The 19,009-nt window shown below is 35.1% G+C and overlaps 1 protein-coding gene across 1 annotated transcript in view; it reads right to left on the bottom strand.

Annotated features, from left to right (window-relative positions):
• The window catches only part of TTN (titin), a 238,111-nt gene that overhangs the window by 139,910 nt on the left and 79,192 nt on the right, over window positions 1-19,009 (bottom strand). The window contains exons 92-109 of the mRNA XM_040603460.1: window positions 18,431-18,718; window positions 17,991-18,278; window positions 17,210-17,500; window positions 16,164-16,451; window positions 15,059-15,151; window positions 14,654-14,936; window positions 14,232-14,412; window positions 13,791-13,880; window positions 13,441-13,708; window positions 13,083-13,343; window positions 12,302-12,511; window positions 12,123-12,200; window positions 11,982-12,008; window positions 11,253-11,300; window positions 10,307-10,363; window positions 10,129-10,206; window positions 9,589-9,834; window positions 8,843-8,935 (exon numbers count right to left, since the gene is read on the bottom strand). Coding sequence (XP_040459394.1) covers window positions 8,843-8,935; window positions 9,589-9,834; window positions 10,129-10,206; window positions 10,307-10,363; window positions 11,253-11,300; window positions 11,982-12,008; window positions 12,123-12,200; window positions 12,302-12,511; window positions 13,083-13,343; window positions 13,441-13,708; window positions 13,791-13,880; window positions 14,232-14,412; window positions 14,654-14,936; window positions 15,059-15,151; window positions 16,164-16,451; window positions 17,210-17,500; window positions 17,991-18,278; window positions 18,431-18,718 — 3,168 coding nt within the window. The remainder of the gene's footprint in view (window positions 1-8,842; window positions 8,936-9,588; window positions 9,835-10,128; window positions 10,207-10,306; window positions 10,364-11,252; window positions 11,301-11,981; window positions 12,009-12,122; window positions 12,201-12,301; window positions 12,512-13,082; window positions 13,344-13,440; window positions 13,709-13,790; window positions 13,881-14,231; window positions 14,413-14,653; window positions 14,937-15,058; window positions 15,152-16,163; window positions 16,452-17,209; window positions 17,501-17,990; window positions 18,279-18,430; window positions 18,719-19,009) is intronic.

Raw genomic sequence — 19,009 nt, forward strand, 5'->3', positions numbered from 1 at the left:
AAGAAAATGCTAAGTAAACTTCAACAGCAATCAGCAACAAACATTAGACACTGTAGAAGGGTGTATTTTACAGCCATAGTATAAAGATGAGTAAATAGTCAAAAGAAAGAGGAGATCCAGACAGAGGTTACAGACATTAACAAACAGAAATTCATTTAAGTAAAATGACTGATCATAAATATCACAAGGCCAAACAAAAGAATCTCCATTATATTAATATTTCTAGTTCGTTTACCTTTGGTTGATGGAGGTTCTTCAGCTTCTACCTCAAAAGTGGGCACTTGTTCTTCTGCAGGTTCTTAAAAAAGATTGGTGAAATCAATCAAATTTTCTGAAGTTGCCAACAGGCATAAGATAAAAGGCAAAACAACACATAAATCTTAACAAGATGACACAGGCCACAGGCCACATTGTACACAAATGGACATAAGTATGTGTTTAATGTTGAAGAAATATGATCTATGAGATATCATTTATCAACATGCATATATGTTAAAGACAGAATGCAGCAAAACCAGCATTTTTTGCAACAGGAACAAACCACTGATACCTCTTGCTGGTGGAGCCTCCATTTTTTTACGCACAGGGACAGGTTCTTTCTCTTTGGGAACTGCTTTCTTATGAACTTCAGGAACTTTAGAAAAATGAGTAAGATGAGAAGGAAGATGAGAAAGAATATTAGGGTGTAATACTTGTAATTGCCTTCTACATCACAATGTGTTTTACTGAGTTAACATAAACAATACTTTTCATAGTACAAGATGGAATTTGAGACAACCATTCATCACTGGAAGCAGACATTACCCATGTCAACATGTACAAAGAAGACAGTAAGACAGACACACTACCCCTGAAGATACATCACCCAGAGGAGGAACTGGTTTATACCTTGAACTTTTGGAGCTTCCTTAGGGGCAGCTGGAACTTTTGGTTCAGGGACAACTCTCCTCGGCTTCTCAGGCACTTTAAAAGATTACAATACAAAGTTTTATGAAGGCAAGAAGTATCAATATAACATGTACACATTTCTTTAATACAAAAAGACACAAATGGAGAAAAACATATAGTGGCAACATAACACTCAGATTGATGAAACAACCAATATTTTCTAATGAAAAAAATGTATACCTTTAGTGGGTGGGGCTTCCTCTTTCTTAGGAACAGTTACCCTCTCCTCTATGTAGTAAGACTCTTCTTCAGTCACTTAAAAAGAGTAAAATAAAAAAATACTTATGTTTAAGTATTTGACATCTATTACTGCCTTTACGGTCCTGGTAAGCAACAAAATATTTGTAAGACAAGAATAAGCAGTGTGCTTTACTAACAGACACCTCTGGTATTACAAAATCTACATTCAAACCATCCTGCTACCTCTGAAGCCAATGGAAAAATTCCAAGCAATTTAAATGGAACTGAGATTGAGCTCTCATCTTGTATTTCTGTGGAATTTGAAAGTGCTCAGTGTTTGAAGTACTAGATCAGCACTTTCCATTCCTCTGTCCACTAGTTCACTAATGCTCGAACTTGCCTACTTTGAGAAAGCCTCTTTCCCAAATACTGAGAAAATTCCTTGACTAAATCCATCCCTTGACATACTTCCTATGGTGTCACTTGTAACGGATATTGAGTCAATCAGCATATGTTGCTGTCCTTCACAGCATTATGTCACCACCAACAAACTTACAGGTGCAAACAATATAGTCATTTTATGATGAAATGGTCTGAGGAACCAGGGTGCACCATGACATGCTGAAGGATCTTTACTTCATCCAAGTAACCTGCTGGAAGGGGAACTTCCAACAGAGAATGTTTGTAAAAAAAAAAAAAGAAAAGAAAAAAACGGGCTGATAATTCTCAGCATCCAAGAGATACTTCATTATTTTCACTGTATCAAAGAGGACTAATTACTACACTTTTCAAAAGCAAGTAATAGAAATTGTAGACTTTCTTAGCATCAAAGTTTATAAGATATGAAACATTTATCTAGTAGTAAAGTTTTCTTTATGAGTAGAGTAGATAGTAATCCATGCTATTTTTGGTACGAAATGAAAATTACTTTTTGCTTTTGCCTAGTATTCCTGAATTGTGGTCGTACCTTCAGAAATCTCTTCTCTGTGAATGGAAATAGACACTTCCTCCATTTCTTCTTCAGCCCATTCTTCAACTGTTGGTTCTTTAAAGAAAATTATTAGTTTTAGTATTTTTGGTGGATGAATGGATGGAGAGATCAGTGGATGGGGAAGATGAAGACCAATTCTTACAATGTCTTCTATATGACAATGACAGATATGAATACAATACAGAAAGTGCTGCGCACAATTATATGTATGATTTGCTCTAAATGATGTGTTTTGTCCATGCCCCATGTACCCTACTGTGTGCTGTTTTCTCTCTCAAACATCCTTCACTAGTCAACTGTCATTCCATCAGAATGCTTCCACTCCCCAAAATTCCCCATCACAAAAGCTGACAACAGTCAAAGAATTAGGGGAGAATTAGAATGAAAGTAAGGACAGAAACAAGATGAGAAGGGTAGATCAAGAATTGAAAGGAAGACTGGCATGTACACATCTACAATTGTGACTATATCAGGGAAAACATCAACCTTTTCTGGGGTAAAAGGTTAATACACAGGAGACAAACAGAAGTTAACACTGCACGTATCCATATGAACATATATATATATGCATGTTCATGTTTTAGATAGTTAACTTCCATTTCTGCTTTTAAAAATTCATTTATGCTTTTTAATAGAGTAAATTGTCTTGACTGGCTAGTTACTGATGGGATATAAAAATGGTCAAAATGTTGATTTCCGCTATCTTGAAGCAGGTATTTTGTGGAATTACACTAACTTAAATCAACGGACCTCAGCCTTCCCTGAGCATGACAATGTGAACTAAAAAAGTAGGTGAGAAGCTAGCACTGCAGAGAGAAATAGCATTGTTATCTGCAAGGCTACAGACAGCTTTGTAGGCAGTCTGACAAATGGATGGTTACAGTTCTAACTAGTGGAGTCTAAACTCAACACTGTAAGTCCATACTTATTATGATTTCATGAAAGCCTGATCCAAAAGATCATAGCATTCTGTGGTAGAGTTTCCATTCATGTCAATAGGCTGTGATCCTGGCATTCAAGACTGTAAAGGTAAATGGCACTCAGGAGGCTCTTAACTGCCTCCAAGTCTGTAAAATGTTCAACATAAAACTCATACAAGATAACTAACACAAAATTTTTGTGTATTTTGATCTTGGTCTAAGAACAATAGACTTGTAGACAAAGCACAAGTTTCTCACAATTGTCTGTTTGTAGTGTACCTTCTGGTGTTGTGATTTCTTCTGGAATAGCAACAGATATTCTGTCTTCTGTAATACGTACTCTTTCTTCAAAAGTGGCTTTCTTCTGCACTTCAGGCACTTTTAAAGATAATAAATTAAATGTATGCTTTTCTAATTCCATCGTGAAAGCAATGTTGCAGAAAGCTGAATCTAAGTTTCCAAAGAATTCCTTAAGCGTACTGAGCACATAACACGTAACAGAGATTCAACATTTAGAAATAATGTTTTTACAAGTATTGCACAACACATGCAACATACTGCAACAATTCATTGTCACTAAATCAGAACAGCAGAATTCACAGAAAAAGCACAAATCAACAACTGGTAACAATACAGAACATATAAACAGAAGCTGAGAAACAACTTTTATTCTACTGGAAACCATACCTTTAGCTGGAGGAGCTTCAACTTTTTTAGGAACTGCAGGAGATACTTTTTCTTTAGGGACAGGTTTCTTAGGAACTGCAGGCACTTTTAAAAAAAGATATTTAGTTTTAGGACATAAAAGTGCAAAACTGGCAACAGCATCACATAACAAAAATGCATATTTCAAAAAGATTACACATGGACATATTTTGCTTAAAAAATGCAACAGCTGAGCAAGCTGAGACAAATGCAATGTTCTGAAGACTACAATAAATGATATTACAGTGAATGATACTGTACCTTTTGCAGGTGGAGCTTCTACTTTAGGAACATGGGGTATTTTTTCTTCTGGAGCTGGTTTCTTAGGTACTTCTGGCAATTCAGAAATACGAATTACAATAATGTTAAGTAACTAAAATTATAGGTGTTTTAAGACTGCATCTACAGCACAGTTACTGACAACACTGACACAAAAGATACATAGCTAATGTAATTGAAATACAACTAAAACCAGATTTGCTTAACAACCAAAACCAAAACTGGACATAAACAAGATACTTAGGATAACAAGAGAAGAGTGTTTGTTTAGGTGTACCTTTAGGTGGTGGGGCTTCCTCTGTTTTTGGAACAATTTTTTTCTCTGGGGGAGCTCTCTTAGGCACCTCTGGCACTTAAAAAGATAAAATATAAAATAATTGAACTCTGTATTTCAAAGGTTTATTGGAGTATTATAGAATTTCATTAATCCATGTATAAGAATATCAAGACATACCACATAACACATATGCTTAACATACAAAGGTATGAGGCAAAAGCAACATGTATTTGAAAAGAAAAGAAAAATCAAACCAGTCTCTGGAAGCCTATCAAGTGCTTTAAGACTGATTTCTCAACTGAAGAAAGAGCTGCTCCCGTATGTTACCTGGCCTTAAAAACTGTTATATATGCACAAAGAATTATACATTAAAAAAAAATAATATCAATTTTTAACACAAACATGCTTACATACAGTCTAACAAAACCAAAAAAAACCCCACCAAAAAAAGATATTCAACAGGTACATGTACACTCCATCACTAAGTATACTTTTGGCATGTGGAGGTTCTTTGGGAAAGGAATGCATACTTTTTCTTCAGGTACAGGTTTTTTAAGTACTTCAGGAACTTCAAGGTATTAAAATTTATTTAAGCAATCTTTCTAAGGCTTTTCAGTTTTTCTTAGATGAGAACAGACATACAACATAGCACACAGACTGTGTTTATCATATGCTTCCACTGACAAGTGAATAGTGATTAGGAATACAGCACAACAGTACAGGACTGGTTAAAGCCCACATTAAAAAGATGCTGTACCTTTTGTTGGGGGAGCCACCTCCTTTTTAGCAACAGCAACTTTCTTTTCTGGAACAGGTTTCTTAGGGACTTCAGGCACTTTGGAAAACATTGTCAAAATGAGAGGGCTTTAGTGTTTGGACCAATTATCCAGATTTCAGTAATCCAAGATTGCTTTATAGAACACAGTGTCTGGACAAGTAGCTGCAATACAGTACAGTGTACAACCTTTTGGACATACAGTGGACTATATGGGAAAGACACTATGATACAGTATAAAATTTCAATGTTAACATTATTGCACTATCACCTGTCATGGTACTCTATTGAAACACACTACACTTGTCTGCAACCTAAATACAAACAACAAGCACAAGATTGTTAGGAACGAGAAAGGCCAAAACTGAGACAAATGAAAGCTGTAAGTGAAGTTATAGCACAAATAAAAAGTGAAAGTATGGAGATAACACAAAATTGAAGAGTGCATACGGAGATAACGCAAACCCAAAGACACGTGGAGAGTAAATTCATAAATATATTCAAGAAAAAAATGAACAATATTATAATGAACAACGACTTGTTTGGGTTTTGGTTTGTTTTTTGGTTTTTTTTTCTGTTTTTTACTAGGGCAGTATAAATACCTTTAGCTGGTGGAGCTTCTTTTTTAGAGACAGGAATGGGCTTTCTTTCTTCTGGAACATGCCTCTTTGGTATCTCAGGTACTTTAAAGAGATAGATGGTGAACACTTAGGAGACAGTAAAATTATTTGATAAATCACAGTAGGCTACTTTCAACATGATGGATAAGCAAACATTGTATGTCAAAAAATATACTGTTTTACCAAACAGATACAATATGCTAATCTCAAAAAAATCTATTCAAAGAATTATTTAAAACAATGATGAAGAAGAATTGGATTTAGAAATCCAGTAGGGCTTGAACTTTTGAGAGCAGAGCCATAGAAAGATGGAAAATTTCAGTTCTGATCTGCTATCCTTTGGTAAAGAGTGGTACAGGCAGATGATGTGAAAGTTCAGAAAAATGGAGCGCACGATGGTACAGATTTTATTCACCTTCAACGTGAGGGATCTCCAGTTCTGTAGAAATTACTTCTTCCTCTTCTTCTTCCCACTCTTCAACTTCCTCATGTGCTACAATAGGAATTTTGAAGATATTACATTTGGAGATAGGAAATATTAGTCTGCAGTAAATCTGAAACACATTTAAGAAGATATTATGTGTGTCCAGTACACAAAGGTCACTGAAACACATATGCTAATATGTGAAAAAATTTAACCCAGAAAACCAATAGCATGTGCAAATCTCACAGTGAGTTTTGATAAACTACAGATTCAAATTATTTTATAAATCTTAAATATTGATTGGCTTCTCATTCTTAATCAATCTACCTTCAGTTGGGTAAACAGCTTCAAAGAATCTTTCTTCAACTGTTTTCTCATGCTCTGTTGGCTCTTCAAAGAAAAGCATTTAAACAATGTTAAAAGAAAATTGTTGAAATGTTGACATCTATTAATCTAAAGAAAACTGAGGCTACATAACACAATGAACAAGAAGAAGCAATGCATATTGAAAGACAAATATATGGTGTGTCTAAATATGTAATTTGCCATACATAAAAACAGATTAAAAGAAAATCTAGTAGGATTGAAAGATTGTTTTGATTTGGGTGTGCAGATTTTTGGTTTTGTACATACCTGTGACATATGAATACTCTTCTTCTCTGTGGACAGAAACCGACATCTTTTCTTCTGAAACAGTCCATGTTTCTACTGTCGGTACTTTAAAGATAGGACTTTGTTTTAGTATTTTATATTCTAGATCCACATTTGTGGTAGTCAGCATGTGAGTTTTTATCAAATCTGTATCTCTGTTGCACATTTATGTCTTAGACATATTTAGACAGTCAGTATTCATATTCTAAAATACTGAACACAAAACAAGCATACAAGTATAATATTTAGTAACTGTTATAAACTAAATACACAGACACCATTAACCCACAAATTTAAAATAAATGCATGCACAAGCTTTAGGAAATAGTATGTCAGAAGAATTTCAAAGGTGGTTCTTCAAAGAAATTTTGGGTCACTGGGACAAAATTATGCTTATTATCTAAGCATAGGCCTGCAGGCAGAACAGATGAAGAAAAATCTAAAACACACTGCAATATCCTGCAGGCTGTTTAACCAAGAATCAAAATGCTAGCCACAAACATGTTAAAAACAAACTTAATGAAAGATAAAAGCATGGTACACATACTATTCAAACACTGGGAGTAGTCATGGCACGACTAGTACAATAGATCCAAATACGTACAACGCAGGCCCACATATTCACAAGAAGCACAAGAACACAACACACATGGTGCTGGAAAAAAAGTAAACTGCAATTGAAAGATGCTGATCTGTACCTTCCTTTTTCACAACTTTTTCTTCAATGATCATTGGTTTAGGTTTTGGTGGTAGAACTTTCTTGGTAACTGTTGGCATTAAAATTTTGTTACTCAGTCATTTATTTAGCAAAAAGATCAAAACAAGTCTATAGCTGTCTAGCAATGATGTTGAAAATACATCAAAAGACAAACATAATCTAACTCAGTGGCTAAGTCAGGCTCCTTGGAACCATGCAAAGCAACAAAAGGAATACGTTTGCTTCTTTTTACTGCTTCTAAAGGGGCTGAGTAACTCAGGGCATTTAGCACACAGGTCATATCCTGACATACACTGAATTGCAACTGACAGATGCATGCTGCAGAATGGGAAATGCTACACAAGAGGAGGTGGTTACCACAAGAATAAGCAGGCATCTTAACTTCATAACCGAACAATTAACCAAGAATCCTGGTAGAGAGCTCAAGAAATCTGAGGAAGATGGGGATTTAACATCTTCAGCTCAGAGTGAAACATACTGTTTCACCCGGTGCAATTTGACACTCACTCTCTCTCTTAAAGCATTGGCAGTTAGCATGTGCATTTAGTATTTTCCCCTATAAAGCTTTTCATTTTCCTTTTATACAGTTCAGCACAAGCTCTTGTTAGAGGTTTCAAAAACTGAAAAATTGACCAGACCCGTGTTAAATGAAGACAAAGTGTATGCAGATCAGCTAAGTAACAATAGCCATTACTTTCATGTAAAGATGACATTAAGGTAATTAAACAGTAGTTACCCTCAGCCTGTTTGATTTTTTCTTCTGCAATCCTCTGAGTGGTTACTTCAACTTTTTCATCAACAGGTTTCTTGACAACTGTAAGTGATTCAGATATGTTTATTGTTTAGATAATCTTGCAAATTATCTTCTGGACACAAACCAGGTAGAACTGGCTATTTTCATGTTTAGAATGTTATAACTTTTGTGCATCATGTGTGGTGAACAGTGGTGGTAAAGGCACTTGTGAAACAGGTGATCATGCCCACTCTCCCCTGAGAGTTATGCAGTGATCTAAGTGGAGGACACTTCACAGAAGTGCAGCGTTCACTGGCTCAAAAGCACCACATATGCCCAAGGCTAACGTACAGTGAGAAGGAAAGATAACTGAAGCTCGGTTTGATTTTGCCAGCAATTCTTGTTTTGCTTCACCCACTGCTGCCACTATTCTCTCTCCACTTGAAAATATGAGGTGGGAGAAGAGGAAGGGTTGCCATGAACCTTGCTCTTGTCACTGTCCAACATAAAGAGAACTATCTTTTTTTCAAGGGAATGTGAATAACCAGCAGTTCAGCTTGAGGAAGATGCATGAGAGATGTTAATCTGCACGTTCCTGTTGGTTTTGCTGGAAAGTCATACCTTTGCGAACTGTTACTTCTTTCTTTTCCTTCTTTTCAGCTGTAATTGTTGGTGGTTTTCGTTCAGGCACAGGCTTCTTAGGAAGTTCAACCACTTTAAAAATAATAACATCAGTTAATGATGAAAAATGCATTGTCTAAAGGCTTGATACAATAGTACAACTAATACCTTTTGAGTGTAAGATTATGAAGTTGAAAAACACAGAGTTTTGGAGATCCAATTATTGCAGTAAAATTTTCTGCTTATTTCCAAGTTTGATCGTTTCTTATCAGAGCCAAATTCTGTTTCTAAAGGCATAGGTATTACTACTACTCAAGAGAGCTAAAGCAATCAAGGAATTTCAAAATACAGTTATTAAACCCAAGCAATTACTGTGTGAAACATTTAACCTAAATCAAGTTTATTTACAATACATGAAAATGATAGAAGAAATAGACAGAAGAAAAAGAAGAAAAAATGACACATATATTTACAAACTACTAACTCATATTAGGTTTTAAAGATGTTCTGATATGCAAAGTCCATTGGTAACTGAATTATAGTGTATCAGTTTCTATCTGCATCTATAACTTGTCATACTAGAGTCCTTGTCTTATCATCAAGTGTCAGTTAAAACTTGGCAGTATATTAAGGTTCATGATATTGTAACAAAATAAATCAAAAAAATATTTCCTGGCTCAAAATTGTTTGACCTTAAAAATAAATATGAAAAGAGAAAAAATAAAATGGTATGATAATTCAAATACCTTCTTCATGAATTACTCGTTTTTCTTCGTAAGTCACTTCTCTTTTCTCATAAGCTTCTTCCCATTCTTCTTCCCCTTCATCATAGCCTTCTTCCCTGAGATAATAGTCATGGTCTTCTCCATAATCTTCTTCCCATTCTTCATAAGTTTCTTTGGGCTTTTCATATATTTCCTTCTTTTCTTCATGAATCTCTTCTCTCCTTGCCATGGATGTTATTTTGGGCTTCTCTGGAAGCACCTCTGGAACTTAATAAATAAATAAATAAATAAATAAAAATTGTTCATATCACAACCTGGAATTTGCAAGGCATACTGGATGTTTGCAGTTAATGAAATGATTTTGCTCTCACAGATGGTTTAAAGTGACCACTTTTTAAACAGTCTTAATCAGCTTGGATTTTAAATGTATATGTTTTTGACATACAGATAATAATCAAACACATTTGATTGATTCAAAGTAATTCAAAACAAACTGACTTGTTTCCATAAGGTAATTTTACTGTCTTAAAAAAAGTTTTTTTAAAAAAGGAAAAAAGTTACCTTTAGGTGGTAGGACTTCTTCAGGACCTTTTTTAACCACCTTTTTGGAGACTTTCTTTACTGGAACCTTTTTTTCTGCTTAAAAACAGTATATTTGAAAATTTTAATTTAATTTAAAAACCACCAACATCCACAAAGAAACATGTAGATACTGTACAAATACTTTAACTATTGTTACCTGGCTTTTTCTCCTCTGGTGGTGGAACAATAGGCAGAAGAATAGGAATAGGCGCAGCTTGTAGGAAAAATGAAATGTTTAGAATAAAATGTAAGTATGGTGTTTTCTTGTAAATGAAGAAACATCTTAGTGTATTTGGAAAATAGATAAGATTATTTTATTGCAGCTGCTACATAAAAGCAAACACGATCCTCATTCTGTCAGTTTACGGTAGCTGGAAGAATGTATTTTGAGTGGGAATCCCCAGTCTACTTTTATTTGAACCCTGATTCTTCTCAGCTTTATTTTCTTTACTGCCATCACTTTCCTATCTTTGCTGATAGTAATTCACCTAAACATCAAACCTTTGCCCTCCTGCTGTCACTGAAAGCATTTACCAAATTATCCTGGAAATCAAACCAAGGTTGAAATTATAATTTTCATAGTAAACTAATGAATGTAACAGGAATATATGTAATGTTTGTAGTCTGTAGTCCAATACCAGAGCCTGAAGAAAGACCATTTACAATAAACATGCAATCCATTGTATGGCTTTAAAAGAACATTTGTAGTTTATTTTCCTTCCCCCCTGCAAACAGTAGTAGTTCAGATAGCATTTTTAAAAGATATTTCTGTGGCAAAAAGAAGATATGGTGAAAATAAAGCATGATAAGAAGAGGAACATGGAAATAAAAGAAAGATCAAATGAATAAGAAACTCATAGGAAAAAAAGACGGAAAGGAGAAACTCCTTTTAAGAGAAAAGGCTTCATTCCTGCCACTACCTTCCACACAACAAAACAACCCTATCCAAGACAAGCCTTGCTCATGTTATATTTTTACAGAGATAATTAACTAGATCTTGACACTTAGCCATCTAAGATTTTTGTCTGAGGTTCCCCCTGGTGTGCTGCTTCACTGCAGATATAAAACAGCACTATGGAACAAGTATGGTTTTGTTACTCTACCTTCAGCTGGTTTTTGAGGTGGAACTGCAACCTTGGCATCAGGAACATCTAGAAAATCAAAATGTTTAATTGACTTAATAAAAAAATAGATTAGAATATGCTGCCCCCAAGAACAGTGGTTCATGGTACTTTAATCTTGCTTGTTCTAGGGTACAAGGATTGGAGCTTGCTCCTCAAGAACAACCTAGCTGACCAACAGATAACTAATTGCATCAATCTTTCGGTCTGGCCAGACTATACACTGTTTCATTTAGTTTCTAAATAATTTTTGCATCATATTGGAGTAGACTTTTAAGAACATCCAGAAAAGAAGATCATTATATATCTCAAGGAGATGATTTTGCGTCCTTGGGTTGGGGTTTTTTTTCAGTTGTGCAGAGGACATTGAATCTATTCATTGGTACCTCTTCATTGTTTTATTTCTCAGTCATTAAAAAAAAAAAATTAAACTTTTGTGTTTTAAAGAATGTGGCTTCCCATATTGTACAAAATAGGACCCAGGCACATTAATATCACTGAATTTGGAGTTATCAGAGTATTCATTGCCACTATTTATGAGAATAAATAGTTCCTTATATCTATGGGTGAGGAATATTTTTTCAGGTGGTAGGTTTGATGTACTATAGCCAGGAAAAAAGGATTTGAAAATAAGAAGTAAAGCAAAGCAATGCACTAAATTTATGACAGAGTATAGAAAGATCTTGTGCCAGTCTTGCTCATGATCTTTACCTGGTGGCTTCAACTCCAGTTTGATTTCTGCAAAAGAATATTAGATTTCTTTTAGGAGTACTTATTTTTCCAGAATCATGTTTCAAATTCACAAATGTGCAGATGGCTATCATCACAAATTTGTTTAGCAAATTTGCTAACCTTTGGTTACCAGATAGAGCTCTGCAGTGCTTCTTGCTTCTCCTCTTGGTTCAAGACGAGCAATTACAGAATATACACCTGTAACAGCCAAGAGATATTTATATGCCTTTATCACTAAAAAAAGACAACAAAACCCAATAAAAGAATGGCATCAGCACAAATATTCCATGCATTTTTACCTTCATCTTCTGCATTAACATTGTGAATAGTCATATAATGACAGCGACCTTCACTTCTGAAGCTGTACTTGGGGCTCTCTCTCAGTTCAGTGGGGCCTTTATACCATGTCACAATTGCATCGTCAAAAGACACCTCACACTCAAAGGTTGCAGACTGGTGTTCACTCACTACAATGTTCTGGATGCTCTTTGTGAATTGAATTGGTTCCGCTGTTTTTAGAAACAAAAAATAAACCAATTGTTATGCACCACCAGGCCATTTAGCTTATCTAATTCCTTTTCTTTGTTTTCATAAGTACATTATATTAAGAGATAATAACAATAGATCTTGAAAGAGTAAGAAAAAGAGATTCCATCTTCTATGAAGTTTTCTATGTAAGAATGAAGAAGACATAAGAGTACAACTATAACAAGATTGCTGTGCAGATAAATTATACAAGAGAAGCCATTAAGGAAATTAAAGGTAAAGAACAAGAAAAAGAGGAAGTCCAAGGAAAATATAAGAATATCAGAGAAAAAGAAAACAAAAGCAAGTATGACTCAGATTGTTTGAGGGCCAGGGGACATTAACAATGATGATTTAGTCAAAAATACTAACTTACACAAGTATGTCTCATATCGTTCAAAGAGAAAGGACAGCAAAATTTCTTGTTTAGTCCATTTCCAAATTTGGGAATATGTCTTTAAGAAATTCCTTGTATTTTCAATTGTACTGTTAACGGAACATCCAGAAACTGTTTATCAATACTGCAATAAAGAGATTCTATATCTGTTTACAAACCTTCAATGGCCAGATCTGCAGTTGTTTCTAGATTATCAAGCTTGCAGGTATACTGTCCCTGGTCTTCTGTTCTAACATCCTTGATGATGAGTTTGTGTACTTTGTCAGAGACTTGTGTTGAGTATCTCCCTCCTATCTTAATGGGTCTCCCATTTCTATACCACTGAGACTTGGCATTTGGGATAGAGAACTGACAAGACAGCGTGCATGTGTTTCCTTCCTTGAAAGTAGTGTCATGAAGATGCCGTTCAACTGCAGGTTCTATTAGCATGTTAAAACATACATTTTAGCAGACATCAGACAGTGAAATACGTAATGTGTAAATTAATTGAAATGCATACTTCAAAAGTACACTTACCAATCACAGTTAGCCTGGCACTGGCAATGTGTGGTCCGCACACTATTCTGAAATTTCCCTGATCTTCAAGTTGGCAGTTCCTGATTCTCAGTATGTGGCGATCACCTTCAATTCTAATTTCGTATTTGTCATTGGAGTCCAGTTTCTGTGTTCCTTTGTACCATGAAAGTTTAATTTCTGGATAGTTAATTTTAATCTCACATTCAAAGATAGCATCCTCATCTGTTAAAACCGTCTGATTTTCAATGTCTCTGATCAGAGTAATAGGCTGAAAAATAGTAGCTTAAATTAGTTTTAGGTTCCCTGTTTTGGGTTTGAATGTTTCACAAATCAGTCCAAAAATTTGTTACCTCTGTCTGTGAGAGTCGTTGCTGAATAAAAGCTACAAGTTCATCAAACTCCTGATCTTCTCTTTGAGCTTTTTCTGTGAGCTCAATTTCCTGTAAAAAGGCAGAATGTACTCAAAAATTAAAGGATACTAAATGTCAAGCTGTCATGTTTGTTCAACATAGAACTGGTTCCTACATCAAATTTTCTGTAACTGTATTGTTACTAGTGTTATCTTCCCATCTTAAAAATTGCAGCCAAGTTGTGAAGCTAGGACATACTTTGCCAGAAGGCCCATTCCTCCTTCCTGGGTTTGAGCATGCAAGAAATTGAGAACTCAAAGACCTAATGAGGAACCAGAAATTCCTGCACACACAGTAAAATCAGAGCGTGGACACCAAGTCTGTTCAGAGAAACCATGTTAGATGTAACAAAGCCAAAGCTGCAGTCATGCTATATCTTACCAATCTATGGCTTTCTTCTGCTTGGGTTTGCTTTAGTAACTCAAAGGCTTGCAGGAGGCCACGGAAATCTGTAATTCCATACATGCGAGCATATTTCTCATATTCTTTGGGATCTACATTTTTGAGAAGTTCCAGGATATCAATAGGTTGCTCTTCCTCTTCCTTCTTTTTTGTTGGAGTGCTATTCAAATCAATGATGTAAGTTAAATATACAATGCTTCATTCCTAGAAAGTTGTTCACTGAAAAAATGAATTGGCTGAGAGCTGCAATGTGCAGCGGACTCCTTTAGTCAGGTGCTTCTATTTTTAGTACAGTTATTAATATTTAATGAATATTAAAAATCATATCTTGATCTGAGATATATACAATAAAAAACATTTCTTCTGTGTTGATAACAGATTTATAAAAACTTTCCATATACCTTTTTAGTTTTGCCCTGAGATCCCCTTCAACAACTTCTTTCTTTCTTTCTTCAACTTGTAGGTTTACACTCCTCTCAATTTCACCATGTTGGTTAAAAGCTACACATTTGTACATGCCAGAATCAGTTTTTATTGCATCCTTTATTTCTAGTTTAGCTTCATCTCCTCTTTGCTGAATTATAATGCGACCTCCCTGGTTGAGTTGCCTCCATTTTCCCTTCAACCATTTAACATTTGGAATTGGGTCTCCTCCAACTTTTGCAAAAAAGGTTGCCACAGTCTCTGCAGAAAGATGCAAATGAGGAAGCTAAGTCTTTCCAGCTGTTTATGACAGCAAGACGTAATCTCAAACAAAAGGTGTAGGCAAATAGAAGACAATGTACTTTTTTGAAAAGAGTTCTTACTTTCCATGACTTTGATACTCTGAGGCTCTGACACAAAATAAAGTTTTCCTTCCACTTCTGCTTTCTTAGCTGCTGGTGCAGCTGCTGGTTTTTCTAAAAAACAGAGTCAAACAATTTAAACAGATGGTTTAATGTAATATTTTATGTTCACAAGTGATAATGCTTCCAAAGGAATTATAAAAAAGCAATTGATTACAGAGGTGGAACAAAATATTATGCAAGAGAAAAAATGCAAAATACATTCATATTGTTTTAATTAACTTGTATTTTACTTCCGAGATGAAACTGAACATTGTGGGCCATATTGTGCTGTTCATTAACTTCAGTCAGGTCATTTACATTCTGCATGGATGCAAACTCATAGATGGATATGCAAATAAGAATCCTTGTTTTCTAAAATGGATCAGTATTTAGTAAGGTATTCTCTTTTCTGTCTATTTCTGGAAACTACACCCTCAGAGTTACTTGCATTTTTTTATCAGTGATCTGTTAATTCTTTGTTTCTTTTGCATTGTTCTTAGCCTTGTGGCTAGCCAATTATTATTTTGTATATTATAGAAAAAGATATTATTTCTATATCTTACTGAACTCATGTCTTTTATGCAACGGTAAGGCAAGACTTCCATGTAAAGATTCATGATTAGACAATACTTACTTTCAGTTAAAAGGTCAAAATGCCTTAGTGTTGTAGTAGTCCTGAAGCAATTAGCCTCTAAGGCTACACACTCAATCAAATTATTTTTGTATCTTCCTTTAATATACTGTTTCTATACTTTCCACAGAATATGCATGTCCAAGTAGTTTCATTCATTTAGCTTGCTTTTTTCTTGAATTTGGTGTTTAGATCTAGAAACTAAATTTTTAATCTTTTTGGTGAGAATGTACTATTGATTTGACACTGATCTCCACTGTTTATGTCACTATTGATATTTAAATTATTGTTACATATACTGTCTTCCCAGATTGCACAGTTCTGCAAAGAACTAAAATGTACTAACTGTTTGCAATTAGATTATTAATATTTGTATTCCACAGAAAACAAAAGAAGATGGAATTTTGTTTTAAATTTTCATCATATGCCTTGATTTTCTCCATATTACTGTACCTTTAACTGTTACTTTAGATTTGCAAGTATCAGTGCCAGCTGCATTTGAAGCTTTGCATACGTATTCTCCTGAATCAGATTTGGTAACTGCAGCAAGTTCCAGAAGAGCTACTCCATCAGCAAAGCTGAAGTTGCATCTGTCTGAAACTCTTATTTCTCTCCCTGCCTTCAGCCACTGAATCCGGATTGGCTGAGATCCTTGGACATGGCAGCTGAGCTGTACAGTATCACCTTCCTCTGCTGCTGCTGGCTGAAGAGGCTGGTCAAAAACTGGAGGCTTTTTAGGTTCTGGAACACGAAAATGCTGGAGTAAATACTCAAAGAAGGAAAGTATGATTAAGAACGTAAGAGAAAAGAGATACATGTGATTCTTAAGAAGACAATGTCAAGGAATGAAGGAGGATAAACAGAAGTCTGAGAATGTCAATCATAGTTTTAGAAAATGGAAAAAACATCAAGAGAGTATGTTTTCTATGCAGACGTGCAAGAAATCTCCAGGTTTTCTTCAGAAAAGAAGTCTTTTCTCCACACAGCAAGGACATTCACATGCAAAAAATAATGTAATAGCTAAAGCACCACTATTAGGCTGCAAAACCGTATAAGCACCTTTAAAGAAACAAATATGCAATATATGCAATCTCTTGCAAGAGTATTATGATGAAAGGCCATGCTGCCAAATCACACTGTCAAGGCTGCACAATCTTAGATGTAATTGCACAGAAAAACTGTTACTCCATGAAAAGAGAATGATTAAAAATTCAACAAAAATGTCAGATCTCAATGTTCACTTCATATTAGTCACAGCAAATATTGAAAAAGAAGCCCCAAAGAAGCTCCCCCCGCCCCCCTAAAAACTTTTAAGTCATTAGTATACAAAATTAAAATAATTCCTTCTTTTGGGGGTTTAACTCAGTTTTATCTTGCCCATCTATGGACAAATTACTGCTGTCAGAGTAAGTAAAACCAGCTCATAAGATAGAAGCTGTATATTTGCAGCTAACATACAACAAAGAAAAGCAAGAAAGAAAAATAAGACTTCAACTAACCTCTGATAACAACAGAAGATGTACACAACACACTTCCTGCTTCATTGGACACTTTACAGGTATATAAACCAGCATCTGATTGCTCTACACTCTTTATATGGAAAAGTAAGGTATTGTTTTTGAAAGATATTTCACAATGAGGGCTTGAATAAACTTCCTGATTGTTTTTATACCAAGCAATAGTCAAAGGCTGAGAGCCAGAAACACGGCCCTCAAGTTTAAGTTCATTCCCTTCTGTTTCTTCTACTGCTTCAGATAATTTCTTAGTAAAAGTAGGTGGAGTTTTTCGTTCTGTAAAAAAAAGAATATATTATTCAATTTCTAAGAATCAAACCTGAAATTAAAAATTCTAAAGAAAATGTTTCAAGAAAAATCTGAATATTGGGGAATTGATATTTACTCTTATTTAAATAGGATTTTTTTTAAAATTGAAAGTATGGTAAGATAAAGAGCAGGTATCTTGCTCTTACAGTTACTGTCATAGTAGATCTTCCTATTTGAAAAATAATCCTCCTAAATCGATTTAAGTCAAATGCCATTAAAAAAAAAAGAGGATTTTTTTCTTAGTTCTCAAGAAAGAAATGGGCCAAAGCCTATAAAGAAACTAGACTGAAGAAAATATTCTTTCATTTCTCTTGTTATTATTGACCCTTCCTAATTCCCTTAAGAGACCTATGGGTATCTCAGAAGTTTTTCTCAAACTTATCTTGCAGAAAAAAGGCTAATTCCTTTATAATTAAAGGAAGAAAAATGTGCACACAATGTATTATGCACTCAGTACCTTTAACAGTCAGTTGAGCTGTGCAAGAGTCTTTTCCAACTTCATTGCTAGCATAGCACGTATACTTTCCAGAGTCTCCTCTGTCAACTTTCAAGATGGTCAAGTGGGCTGTGTTGTCTACATAACTGATCTGGTAGTTTCTTCCTGTTCTGATCTCTTGGTTATCTTTTGCCCAAGTGACTTTAATAGGCTGTGTTCCAGAAATGTGACACTCAAAGTCAGCAGTTTCTCCAATAATACCATCCAGAGGTGTAATTGGGATGTCAAAGAATGGAGGAGTCTTCCCTTCTGAAGAGTGAAAGAAATAAAAAAGCATCGCTTTAAAAATCTCAATTTGCTTTAAGCCTCTGTGAAATAAATATTTGTACAATATTAAATCCATATATAAAGCAAAAGTGAGTTTTAAGATATTTCTATTAAATATTTCACAGCCCACCAACCTGTAAGGACAAGCCTTCCGCTAGAAGAAGCAGTCCCGATGGCATTGGTAGCTGTGCAGGTATATTGCCCAATAAGGCTCCTATCTGTCTTCAAAATCTGGAGAGCTGCTACATTATCTATGAAGGATGTGTGAACATTGTAGTCCTCTTTTACACGTACACCATCTTTAAACCAAGATACTTCAATAGGTTCTGAACCAGCAATGCCGCAATCAAATGTAACTGGTAAGCCAACAGTTTCATGAACATCTCTCAATTTTCGTGTAAAAGAAGGAGGAAGTTTACGCTCTGTAAGGAAACAGGTATTGTACAGTGAGGGCTTCCAGAAGATACGCACTTGTTGCTGTACTCATCAGTAACCACTGCCTAATATACTGTGGAGTATGCTGGATTTTTGATCATAACTTCCAATTAAAAATGTCATTCAGCATATCATTTATTTGGAATCTGATGTGAAAAGAGTGCTGTGCATATGGTTGCAGGAAAATACATGACCATTCTGTCCTCAGTTACACCCAGTGAGCCTATTTAACCCTCAGGACTGATAACAGTGGAAATGATCAAAGCCATATCCTCAGT

The sequence above is a fragment of the Falco naumanni genome, chromosome 8, assembly GCF_017639655.2.
Source record: "Falco naumanni isolate bFalNau1 chromosome 8, bFalNau1.pat, whole genome shotgun sequence".
Classification (NCBI taxonomy): domain Eukaryota; kingdom Metazoa; phylum Chordata; class Aves; order Falconiformes; family Falconidae; genus Falco; species Falco naumanni.